This window comes from Embiotoca jacksoni, unplaced genomic scaffold (assembly GCF_022577435.1).
Source record: "Embiotoca jacksoni isolate LCO1_2020_lvr unplaced genomic scaffold, fEmbJac1.0.p SCAF_1, whole genome shotgun sequence".
Lineage (NCBI taxonomy): Eukaryota > Metazoa > Chordata > Actinopteri > Embiotocidae > Embiotoca > Embiotoca jacksoni.
This window is the reverse complement of record NW_027185229.1, coordinates 18,703,395-18,715,464: the sequence shown is the minus strand read 5'-3', so window position 1 is coordinate 18,715,464 and position 12,070 is coordinate 18,703,395. Positions and strand designations below refer to the sequence as shown.

General features: G+C 38.5%; 1 protein-coding gene across 7 annotated transcripts in view; it reads left to right on the top strand.

The window, feature by feature from the left end:
- The window catches only part of kaznb (kazrin, periplakin interacting protein b), a 115,944-nt gene extending 104,158 nt beyond the window's left edge, over positions 1–11,786 (top strand). For 5 of the 7 annotated variants that reach the window (XM_069145575.1, XM_069145582.1, XM_069145598.1 and 2 more), the window contains 10 exons: positions 828–1,008; positions 1,168–1,301; positions 1,650–1,773; positions 4,360–4,550; positions 4,682–4,800; positions 5,213–5,444; positions 5,659–5,760; positions 6,287–6,453; positions 6,728–6,821; positions 7,956–11,786. In XM_069145575.1, the coding sequence (XP_069001676.1) occupies positions 828–1,008; positions 1,168–1,301; positions 1,650–1,773; positions 4,360–4,550; positions 4,682–4,800; positions 5,213–5,444; positions 5,659–5,760; positions 6,287–6,453; positions 6,728–6,821; positions 7,956–8,117 (1,506 nt within the window). In that variant the 3' untranslated portion in view covers positions 8,118–11,786. Of the gene's footprint in view, positions 1–827; positions 1,009–1,167; positions 1,302–1,649; positions 3,419–4,359; positions 4,551–4,681; positions 4,801–5,212; positions 5,445–5,658; positions 5,761–6,286; positions 6,454–6,727; positions 6,822–7,955 lie in introns of those variants that run through there. The other 2 variants (XM_069145612.1, XM_069145619.1) reach the window with 1 other exon arrangement.
- The last annotated feature ends 284 nt before the right edge of the window (positions 11,787–12,070 follow it).

The following is a 12,070-nucleotide window of genomic DNA, read 5'->3' as shown; positions in this document are numbered from 1 at the left end:
TTCAAACACAATGTTGTCACCTAAACATCACAATCTGGTGTGTGTGCCATAAATGCAAACAAGGTGAGTTGTGTATTCATATCAGTTCAAACACATGCAGTAAGCTGCTCTGCTGTATATCCTCATCCCTTTCGTCTCTCAGAGCATTAAGTCTTTCTCCAGGCTGAGGAAAAAAATTCAAGCCTTTTTTCTCTGGTGCTGTGTCGGTCCCTCCTAGGTACAGTTGTCACTCTGTGTGTCATTAATCTCTCCTCCCTTGGCACACAACCACCCACAGATCCTCACACCAAGCTGCATCACAGATCAGATTTGTTGGCACATCAGTGCCAGAGCTGCATCGCTGTCAAGCAACCCAGCCACAAGAAAAATCCTTCTCTTCTCTTCTCTTCTCTTCTCTTCTCTTCTCTTCTCTTCTCTTCTCTTCTCTTCTCTTCTCTTCTCTTCTCTTCTCTTCTCTTCTCTTCTCTTCTCTTCTCTTGCCATTAAAAGCATTTAAAAATGCCAAAATATGACTACAATGTACCATTTGGAAAACGTTTGCATGGGACAATCAGGTTTCCCATTTGTTAACTTGAGCGGCAAAAATGTTCCCAAAGGCCGCTTCATCTGGCAGTAATCTACCCTTCCCTCCTCTTCCTCTACCACTAAACTGATGCCCTCTGATTGCCCTCTCAGATGCTTCCAGTGGTTTTTTTTTTGGACAAAAAAAATTCAGGGTATTAAATAGTTTTTTGTCCGCATGTCTCACGAATGTCCTGCTAAACTGTGGCACTCTGAAGGAATGTTTGTTTTATTTACTTAGTTTCTGTTTTTCACATGTCCCCCAGGCAAAGCAGTCTCTGGCTACTCTGACAAAAGACGTACCGAAACGGCACTCATTTGCCATGCCGACAGAGCCTGTGGTGAATGGCAGTCAGGAGTGGGTGATGCAGGCTGACCTGCCGCTCACGGCCGCCATCCGCCAGAGCCAACAGACCCTCTACCACGGACACTGCACGGACAGACAGGGTAGGCTTTCTTATCCACCCTATCTTCATGCTGCTTGGTTTTGCTTTTACAGACTCAGCTTACTAACAAGAGGATTTCCTGGCGGTTTCTCATACTAACTGTGGGACTTTTCAATATGGGTGAATATGTGTGTGTGTGTGTGTGTGTGTGACACTTCAGCTGTGGTCAGGATCAGCCCCTGCCACTCTCGGCAGCCCTCCGTGATCTCTGATGCCTCTGCGGCTGATGGGGACCGCTCGTCCACACCCAGTGACATCAACTCACCACGTCACCGGACCCACTCCCTCTGCAATGTAAGAGCTGCCTGTTCCCCTTGACCGAGTAATCACACCTCCACAGTCTTCTATTAGCACCACCGTCCTCTTTGTCTTCTTCTGTTCTGTCAGCCTGATGGGTTCAGCCTGCCTGCTTTGTGGTTGTGGTGGTGGAGTTATTTTTAAAGCAATATTTTGACATCGCTGCAGTTTGACAGGTTGTATTTCTTGCCTAGTTTTGTAAGAAGATTGACAGCTCTCTGTACACACAGGAGAACATCAGTCTTTTCTTCAAACTCTCATCAAGAGAGCAACGGGGCAGATTTCATAACATGTGGATCTACAGCCTGGCTTTAACAGAGCTCTCTTTCTCCTCTCCCTCCTCAGTCTATGGAGGACCTGGAGGACCAGAAGCGTAAGAAGAAGAAGGAGAAGATGACTCTGGGATCCCTATCACGGGTGTTCGCTCGGGGAAAGCAGCGCAAGTCCCTGGACCCCGGCTTGTTTGATGGTACAGCCACCCCTGATTATTACATAGAGGAGGATGCCGACTGGTGATACTGAGTGTGTGGGCGTGTTTGTGCGCGTGTTTGTGCGCGCGTGTGTGTGTGTGTGTGTGTGTGTGTGTGTGTGTGTGTGTGTGTGTGTGTGTGTGTGTGTGTGTGTGTGTGTGTGTGTTCAGTTTGTGTGGGTATCCACCTGGCTGTAACTGTGTGTGAGGACCGTTTTGTTTGTGGGTTTGTCTGGAGGGGGGAGGGGAGGTGGATTTTAAAGAAACGCCCTAAAAGAGACTGCTATCCCCATAAATGTACAGTATACTACCCTAAAATTGTATGTTTGTAAATTAGATATATATTTATAGTTGTACATGTATGCATATGTATATATGTTTACATGCATATAAATATATATATATGGGGTTATTATTATGTGTAGACATGTTTATGCTGTATTATCTTCCTTAATGTCTTAATGTTTTATGTTTTTTATAACTGGAGACTTGAAGGACTGCTGTTCATATGTAAATAGGAGCTATTGTGAAATTAGTCTTTTCTGTAAATGTCATTTGGTTTTTGTTACTTTACAGTTGCTTTTATCATGCTTTGCAACATTTATTTCTTAGTTTTTTTCTTATTCCCAGTCTTTCAGGCTACTTTCTTACCAGGAAAAAGGAGGTTTTATCCGATTGACTTAAAAAAAAATTGATTGGAGTTTAAAGTTATGTTGTTTGAAATTGCCTGTTGACCTTAAAAAAAGGGTACTTTGTTTGAGAGATATTGCTGTTACAGGATTGTCACCATGTTCATTTAATGCTGGCTCACAGTCAATCTGCTGAAATTTATTCACATCATGTATCACTGTGGGCTGCAGGGAGGCTTTTTGTGAAGGACTCCTCATCCTTTTTATGATGAAAATAATGTTCTGAGTTACTATAATTAACAACTGTCCAACAAGGGTTTTTAGAGTCATTCTTTCATAGATAATTGTACCGATCTGAATACACAAACAAATAAATGTCAGAAAATTCTGCATATTCTGGCACACCTCTCGCCTGCTGTCAAAACCATGTGCAAGTGCCAAAGGTTTAACACTCATCTTTGAACAATCAACGTATCTTTCTGTCACTGTTAGCACTAGCCTTGTAACATTGTTTCTGTCGGACTCATTTCTTACTGAGAGCTTTCTAACATGCCCACGAGACAAAGGAATGTGCATTAAACACATGCATGATCCCTCTGTGTTGCTTTGGTTAGACGTGCATTCATCACCAATCAAATTAATAATCTCCACAATCCTGTGTTGCTCTTGTGTTACCTTTCCCCTTTTATGGAGTTATCTTTCCTTGCATTTTGAATGCATGGTCCCCCTCTCTTATTTTATTTTTTTTCCTGTTTTGTTTTGTGTAGAATCTCTTCTCATTTCTTGCAAATGTGGCACTAATAAATCTCTGTTAAATGCTTTGTACTTTAGGAAATGTTGCATAAAAGATCAAATCTATTGAAGTATTTTATTTAAAAAATGAGACAAACAAGAGGTAACTTCAAATATTTATCTGCTGCAGCTGTTGCAGACAGATGTTGAGGAGGCTTTAACATTTTCAAAATGAAATATAATTGAAATGAAATCTTATTTTAAAAATAAAACTAGTAACTGAAGACATCCAATGTGACAGTTTTCTGTTCCATGAGTAATTCTTGTTCTTGTGTCCCAGTCTAACGTGTCTCTCCCTCTCCTCCTGCCATTTCTAATGGCAACTCTCTCCTGCCAGTGAGTAACTCCTCATCTGTGATTACCAGCTGTCTGTTTCTGCACTCTGGGGATTATTCATATCACTCATGTCCATTGGAAAATACAAGTTTGTGTCGTTGTTTTTGGAGGACTCTTTGGAAAGATGTTGGAATTTGCATGAAGCGTTTTGTCAGCATGTGGAGACGAATACAGAGTTCGTCCTGGATTCGTCGGTTCATTATGATTCAGTGTTTCCTGTCTTGGAGATGAGCGGTTAATGGGCAGAAGCATGATGTTGTATGAATAATCCCTGTGTCTTTAATACATTATCTTAAGTCCCCTCATAATCATCAGATAGATACTAGTGTTTTAACATCTTTACTAAACATTGTAGTTTTAGAACTGACCAACACCACTGCACTTTCATAGAGAAATAACCAAATTTCAACACAATTTAAAATTTAGATGGATTCTGCCATGTAGTTTTATCTCCTTGAATTTTTTTTAAGTAAACCTTATTAGCCATTTCCATACAATACAGTTCATTCAAAGACAGTGGACGAGTCTTTCCAGTGAAACATTCTGGCACCATCTAGTGGCTTGATTGATCCTTCTTTGCAGAGCCAAAAGAAGAAAGGCCCATTTCTGTTCTTGATATATACAAAAAACACTTTGATACTTCTGTGTAGCATCCAAATTGTTGCTGTGTATTGTTACACACTGAGGTTAGAGTTGTATTTTTTATTCTGATACCCTCTGATTTGCTGACAGATTGTCTCCAGATGAGTCATTTTTTTTTAATTTCCATATCCCTCTGACCCTGAACCTCTCCTGTATGCCATGCCATAACTTCTCCTGACCAATCCAGACTCTGACAGCCTCACACAGCAAAGCCTGTCGGATGGAGAGGAGCAGCTGGACCGCCTCCAGCAGGCGGAGCTCACTCGAAACACGTGCATGTCACTGTGGAGGGCAGGTGCAGTCCAGGCCTGGCTGGAGGTTGTCATGGGAATGCCCATGTACATCCGAGCCTGCTCTGAAAACGTCAAAAGTGGCAAGGTACGCGTTTGGTGCATGCAGTTGTTTTGCAGTTTTTTTGTCTTTTGCAGGAAAGCAGGGTTCAGTGTTATCAGATGGTCATATTCAGATAATTTTCTTGTTTCATAAAGACCTGGGTTGCTGCTTTTTAGGTGCTGCTTGGTCTGACAGATGAGGATTTAGAGCTCGGTCTTGGCATCAGCAATCCCATTCACCGCAGGAAAGTAAGACTGGCCATCGAAGATTACAGGAGAGCTGAAGGAGATCAGGGGTGAGTAACAGTCTATAAAACACTGAAAAATACTGTAAATGTATAGAAGGACATGAATAGAAAACACACAATGATCCTATAAAATCTGATGTGTCTACAAATTGAACCACCCTTAAGTACAGTTTTAGCTTCATCTCAGCCATCTGCAACATTTATATCCTACTTACTCATTAATGCATCAGTATCCATAATGATAATATATAACAGTATAACACTCAAAGGAGGGATTTGAGTACTTTAGAGACTGTAAGTATATTTTGCGAATAAAACCTATGTACTTTAATGCACTATTTTGGATGTTGGGCTGTTTCATGTTATGAGACGTTTTACAGTTCAATTTTGCTAATGTTACTTAAGAAAGATCTGAATACTTCTTTTACTTACTGCTTAGTGGTGTCTGATCATCCTCCAGGCTGTCAAAAGCATCGGAAATGGACCATCACTGGGTTGGAACATCATGGCTGAGTGACGTGGGGCTGCCTCAATACTCCCAAACCTTCCAGAGTCACTTAGTGGATGGACGAGTGCTGAACTCTCTGAGTCGCAGAGACCTGGAGAAATTCCTTAACATCAGCGACCAGTTCCACCAGATGAGTCTACTTCTGGCAATCCAGCTCCTGCAGATGATCAACTTTGATAAAGAGGTCAGACTATAGATCATAACACCATAGATGAACGAGTGAAGTTATATTTAACATTAATTCCTCAATCACTGCAACTTGAGGCTCACAGAATCTCGTAGTGTTGCATCATCTCAGCCGGCCTTCATCCTCCGCTGAACTCTCTGTATTTTTATTGGCCCCTACCACATCAGCGTTTGCACCATTATCCATGTGTTTTTTTGTTGTGCTTTTAAAGGCCCTGCAGGCACGACGGACAAAATGTGAGCACCAAAACCGGGACCCTATAGTTTGGACATGTCACAGGGTGATGAAGTGGATCAGAGACATAGACCTCAAGGTGGGTGGGGCGGTCAGTGTTGATATTCCCCTTTGCACTGGAGCCCGCCATGCCAGACTGGTAACCGACACCACAAAGTATGAGTTTGTAGGGCTCCCTCAAAAATAATGATAGCTTTGTGGCTTTGATGCCTCACCCCGCTGAAAAAATACAGAAAAAAAACTGTAGTGTATACACTACAACGGGTAAAAGACCACACAACATGAGCGTTTTTCTGGGTCTACATTCACAGAGTAATATTTAGATTCTTCAGTTTTTAGTCTTCTATATCTTGATATGCTTATTTTTGACCATGTAGAAATAGAAACTAAAACACTTTGTATGCCCCACAAGGAGAAATAAGAATATAGTTTCTGTCTTTAAAAAAAAAAAAGGCTTCGTCATGGTTTGACTTTAATTGTGATCAAACTTTACTTTTGAACCAAGTAGACATTTTTGACTCTGTATAGAGTTATTTTTCTCAGCTGCACTGCACACTGAGGAACTCAGTGTGACTCTTGCTCTGCCTTTTTGTTGTGCTCTGCAGGAGTATGCAGACAATCTGCAGGGTAAAGGGATTCATGGTGCAGTGATGGCTCTGGATCAGTCGTTTGACACAGATGCCATGGCCAAAGCTCTGGGGATCCCCAGCAACAAACACATGCTGCATCGGCACCTGTATGAAGAGATGAAATCACTTGCTGTCCCTCACAGGTAGATTAAAAACTCTTCAACCCTCTTTGGGTTCATTCATTTCCCTTTAAACACAGCAAAGGTTATGATATTAAAAATGTATTCACTCCAGTTAGTTTTTATCCTGAAAAATCACCATCTTCCCTTGAATGTGTGTGTGTGTGTGTGTGTGTGTGTGTGTGTGTGTGTGTGTGTGTGTGTGTGTGTGTGTGTGTGTGTGTGTGTGTGTGTGTGTTACCCAATGAAAATAACAAATAAATGAATGAGGATGTTTTTTAATGCCTTGTGTTTACAGTAATGCAGAGCAGGGCACAGAGCTTATGGGTTCTTCTTCGCTTGTGGCTGTTAACCGCTTTGCTGATGAGGTGTTGATGAGAAGATCAGCAAAGGTATCATTTAATTTCGTAATCATATCATTGGAATACTAAAGACTGTGCAAACATTTTTAGGTTTTAAAAAGGTTATGATCGCGCAATACCCTTTGGAAGGTGACAGGTCCAAACATACAGCTGGAGTCATAAAGAGCTATATACAACCTTTGGCAAACTTTCAGAGATGCTGGAACAACCATCATGCTAAGAACCTCGAAAAACTGCGTGCAAATAAGGACTGTGGTCACACCAAATATTTATATGATTAATTTTTCTTTCTGTTTACTGACATTGGTTATAGAGTTCAATAATTTCAGTATAAACATAGCATTATATTTGACAGCTTCCTGACTATGCTTTTACAGTGCCTACTGTTTGTAATATTCAGAAATGTGAGGGTAAATTATACCCACTAACTTGGGTAATTCATTTTTACTCAACATTTGTTCACATTTTTTAATATATATCATTTTCGATCATCCTTTGTATCTATTTTTAACGTATATTTTACATACTACATAGGTGCACATAACATTGCTTAAGACTGCAAAATAACCTCGCATACCCATGTGTCTGTTTTCAGAGAGCTCAAATACAAACACTGTTGTTGACTACTACTGTATAATAATACAAAACAATATTAACCACTATAAAAGAGTAGTGGTAGTGAAACTGTTACAAAATGTATTCCAAACATCATTACAGAGGCAGCATTAGTTTGATAGCACGTTACTCCTTAATATGATGTATTGTAAAGAAATGTCCAGATGGAACATGTCACTTGATAGGATCCTTTAAAAAATTTCAACTTGTTCAAAAACCTTTTTAATTGGTTTGTACATTGTAAGGTCAACTTTTTTTTATATAGTAAAATAACAACAAATTGTATACTATACAAAGTATAATTAAATCCAAACTCATATGACAGTAACTGTCTTTCGAGGAAGTGTTTTTTCCCTTTAATAGAAATTAGACAAAAGAGAGCTGACAGGAAATAGGTGGATGATAACACACACAAAAGGCTCCCAGTTGGAGAGGATGCTGAGATTACAGTTATCCTAAACACTTCGTCATCAGGATGCTCCTCTTAAAAGAAAGACAAAGCCTTAAAAGAAACTCCCCATTGCATTTTCTGTCTTTCTATTCTTCCAGAGTCCGCTGAGGTTACGTGCAAACAGCCACTCTGCAGAGCGAGGTCTGGGCTTCCATGGCAGCTGTGGCTCTCTGCCCCGAGAGGCCAGGGTTCAGGCCGTTCCCCGAGCCAAAGGCAGCCCGATGCACACTTACAAGAGTGTAGAAATCACCAACGTCTGAAGCCGCCTCTGCCATCTAGCTCTTTATCCATTGTTTACATTATTATTGTATTTTACTGAAGTTGTTTACTACTGAGAGAGACCTACACTCAGCCACACTGGACTTTTAAGAAGATGTCTTAAGGGGTATACCACTTAATTTAATAATTAAAATATAGTTTTATTTTGACCAACATAGTAACAACTCTGAAGAAAAACAAATATTAATTTGGATGATTTAATGAAGCTATTGTAAATATAATGAAAGGGAAAATTATTTTAGTCATTTTCATTTTTTTAAACCTAATAATCCAAATGAGTTTTATATATCAATAAAAAATCCTACTGTTATGATAGATGAGAAGGCTTAAGAATAACATACAAAAATAGCTGAATTCAGTGCTCCTTTGATGCCTTATATAAAATATGTCTAATACAATCCTTACAGCAGTTCTATAACACTATTTTTAACATGTTGATTAATTTTGCTGTTGGTGCAGATGTAACTCAATGAACAATTATGATAAAGGTATTTTAAAATAGTCATTATAATATGCTTTCATGGTAGAGTTACATATCCGCTGTTAGTCTGAGGAGATCAGGGCCCTGCTCTTCATTAATGGATTACTGAGTTATCCAAACTGAAAAGTTAATGATTTGTCATCAAATTCATTAGGAGTTGTTCTCAAAGCAACAAATCCTGATGCCCAGACCTGCAAAAGTGCCAGCAGATTGACGGCTGGCGCGTGACAGATGTTTTAGGTGAAACTCTTAATTTACATTTATTTGGCAGAAACACTTTTGTGTAACAAATAATACACTCAAACCACCAAGGAACAAGAGCTTGATATCATTCAAAATAGCATCCTTTCAAGATTTAAAAAAAAAAAAAAATAATAATAATAGCATGTTATGTTGTATAGAACAAATGCTCACAGATGGTGGAGATATAACAAAATGCTATTAAGCCCATAAAATAACTTTCAGATACATGTTTGGATTATAAATGAAAGTGTTTTTACAATTAGGATTTGGATGAGAACATGTTAGTCATTTAGTATTCACTATATAATTTTCATAATAAAGAGTTACCAAATGCATACTGTATACATGAAAAAATATACAAGTTTGTAAAGTAAATTAGAACCAGGCCAAGTTTACTTTATGGTGGCCAAAAAGACACAAAGTCAACAAATGATTCTCACAGTTAAAAGACCGGCAAAGCCCAAATGTATGATATCCAGTTTAAAAGATTTAAGACGAGTAACTGTAAAACTCACATTGTTGAAAATTGTTCACGCAATTAAAGCTGTGTCTTAATGAGGTGACATCGTCTGCAGGATTGTGATCACCTCTTAAAATTTTCATGGTTGGCCATTAGAGAGAATTTTACCAAATAATCCTCTTCTGAGTCTGAGCACATTCATAATATCTCATGTTTATCACACAGGAAAGAAGATGTATGTCTGTGAATCTACTGCCCTGGTGCATTCTGGGAGGGTCCCAGCACCTACCTCATGTAGATAAAGTCACATGATAAGCACTCAGCTAATAATATAAAAACTGATGATGGTTTCAATTCTCTACCCATTTTGCCTTTTCTTCAAAAAAGGAGTGGACTGTTATTCACAGTAACTTCATCCAGAATTAACTAATCAAAATGCTTAAACTAATTTGGCTGGATGATAATTAACTAGATTAAACTAGCCTGATAACTTTACGTTAGCCTGAATAAGTTTGATTGTGAAGATTGTGCCCTGAACTGCATAATTTCATCAGCTCTACATGAGTGAGATGACACCAGTAAAAGATGGGAAATATGTGGCGGAAATTGATTTACCACCAAGAGGTACTATTTTTTATGAAACAGCAATTTGTAGCACACAAGACTATCTTTACTTTTGAAAGCTGGCATGATCCATTTTTCATTGGTGTTACATTCAGTTAAAGTGATCAACTGTGATTTTTATGTGGATGCAAGTAATGACACAATTGTACTTACCGAAATCCTCCAGTGATATGTAGATAAAAACATGCAATTGAATGTTGGGTTATGAAAGTGTTAATGTATAAAAGTGAATGGCATCCATATGTTTATACTGTATAAGTGAAAATGGCAAAGTTCTGTGCCCTTACATTATAAAAACAAGAGAGAATGTAATAGCACATTTTGTACACGTTCACCATGTTCTGTAACACAGCTGTACAAAGTTTGCTGTTCCTGAGCATGAAAACACTCATTAAATGTTACCACTGGAACTTGTGGCGAGCCACAAAGTGTGCGGCTGAAACTCTGAGGTTAATTCAAACATTATAAAACAGGTTTGTCTGCCGCTCTCTGGGCGTCTCCTCCTGACACCAAAGCAAAGTTGTTAAAGCGGGAAGATCAGACCAGTTCAAACCTGCATAACGGACGGACTGTTTGCTTTTAACACACATTTTAACATATGACATTTGCATCGCTTCACTCAGAGATTTTCATTACGCCGAAATTAAAGGTGGAATAATTGTCAACTGTTGTGTACAGTGTAGGCCTGGTGTTGTTATTTTTTTTCAAGAAGAATGCATTAAAATTTACATTCACAAATTAAAAATGACAAATTTTATCCAGACCCACATTATTTTCCTGTGAAATATTTGTGTGTATTTGTATACAACAAAACAGGTTGCAAATTCGCAAGTTACCTTTTGTTTGTTATAAGTGCTTGAATTTTGAAATCTATCACAATTCTTTTTAACATTTTATCAGTGATTCTCTTCAAACTTTATGTTTCACCAAAGGCGAGGTTTTTTTTTAGGAACACTTCAAAAAAGACATCATCATTGAAATGAGCTTTGCACGCGCAACTCCTTAAAGGAGCAGTGTGTAGGATTCAGTGGCATCTAGTGGTGAGGCTGCAGATTGCAACTGAACACCCACTGCCTGCCAGGTCAGCAGCTAACATGACTGAAAGGCTGTTGCCTACTATTTCAAAACAGTAGGATGTAACATTTGCCAATACATAATTATAACAGGCTAAACATTTATACTTGGCAAGTTATACAAGATAAAATCCAAACCACTGCCAGTGTTGAGAACTTTCCTCCACTTTTCCACATCTATAAAAGTTTATTCTTCACTTTTCAAACACAGCTGACAAAAACAACCTCACCACAAGGTCCAGCTGTTCTGGAGCTTTTTTTGTTTATCTTCCCCAGCAGATGAAGATGGTCCATTTGTCCTCAAAATGTACAGAACAGGCTTTCAAAATTTAAATTGTTTCAAGAATGTTGCTCATTATTGCTCATATTGTCTTTCAAATTTGGATTTAAATGTAACATTTTATCTTTTGAGGAAGATCATTTGATACACCTGAAAGCTTCATGGCGGACCCTATATGGGCTTGAAATGTTTTTGAAGCCATAATACCCGACTATAAAGAATTTGAGTTGCTTGACCACAACATGTCACATTAGTAGGTTTCCTCTGTAAAGATACAGTTTGATTTGTAATTGTTATCTGTATTGATAATTATAGATAAAATAATTTGTCAGTTAACCAATCAGTAAATCAGAAATACAGAAAATCAATCTGCAACTAATCCGTGGGGTTTTTCTGCTTTTCTGTTTTGTGTAAAAGTAAAGTTGAGATATTTGGGTTTTGCACTGTTGCCTGAAAAAGTAATTAAAGCTGTTCCTTTGGGCTCTGAGATATTTGGATGATTTTTCCATGTTTTTTTGAAAATTGTATAAATCAAATGAATAATACATGAACTAACAGACTAATCAGTAATGAAAAAAGATAAAAGAAATTTAATTTATTAAGATTAAATCCAAAACACATGGCGTAACTAAGATCTTAATTACAATGCTATTTTGTACAATGCAATTTATTTCAGTTTATTTCAATAAATCTGTTTGTGGGCGTGGTCTTGTCCCACTAATTTGTCTCCACAGGAAGTTTACCTGAGCAGCGCTAGGACCAAGAGGAAGCTG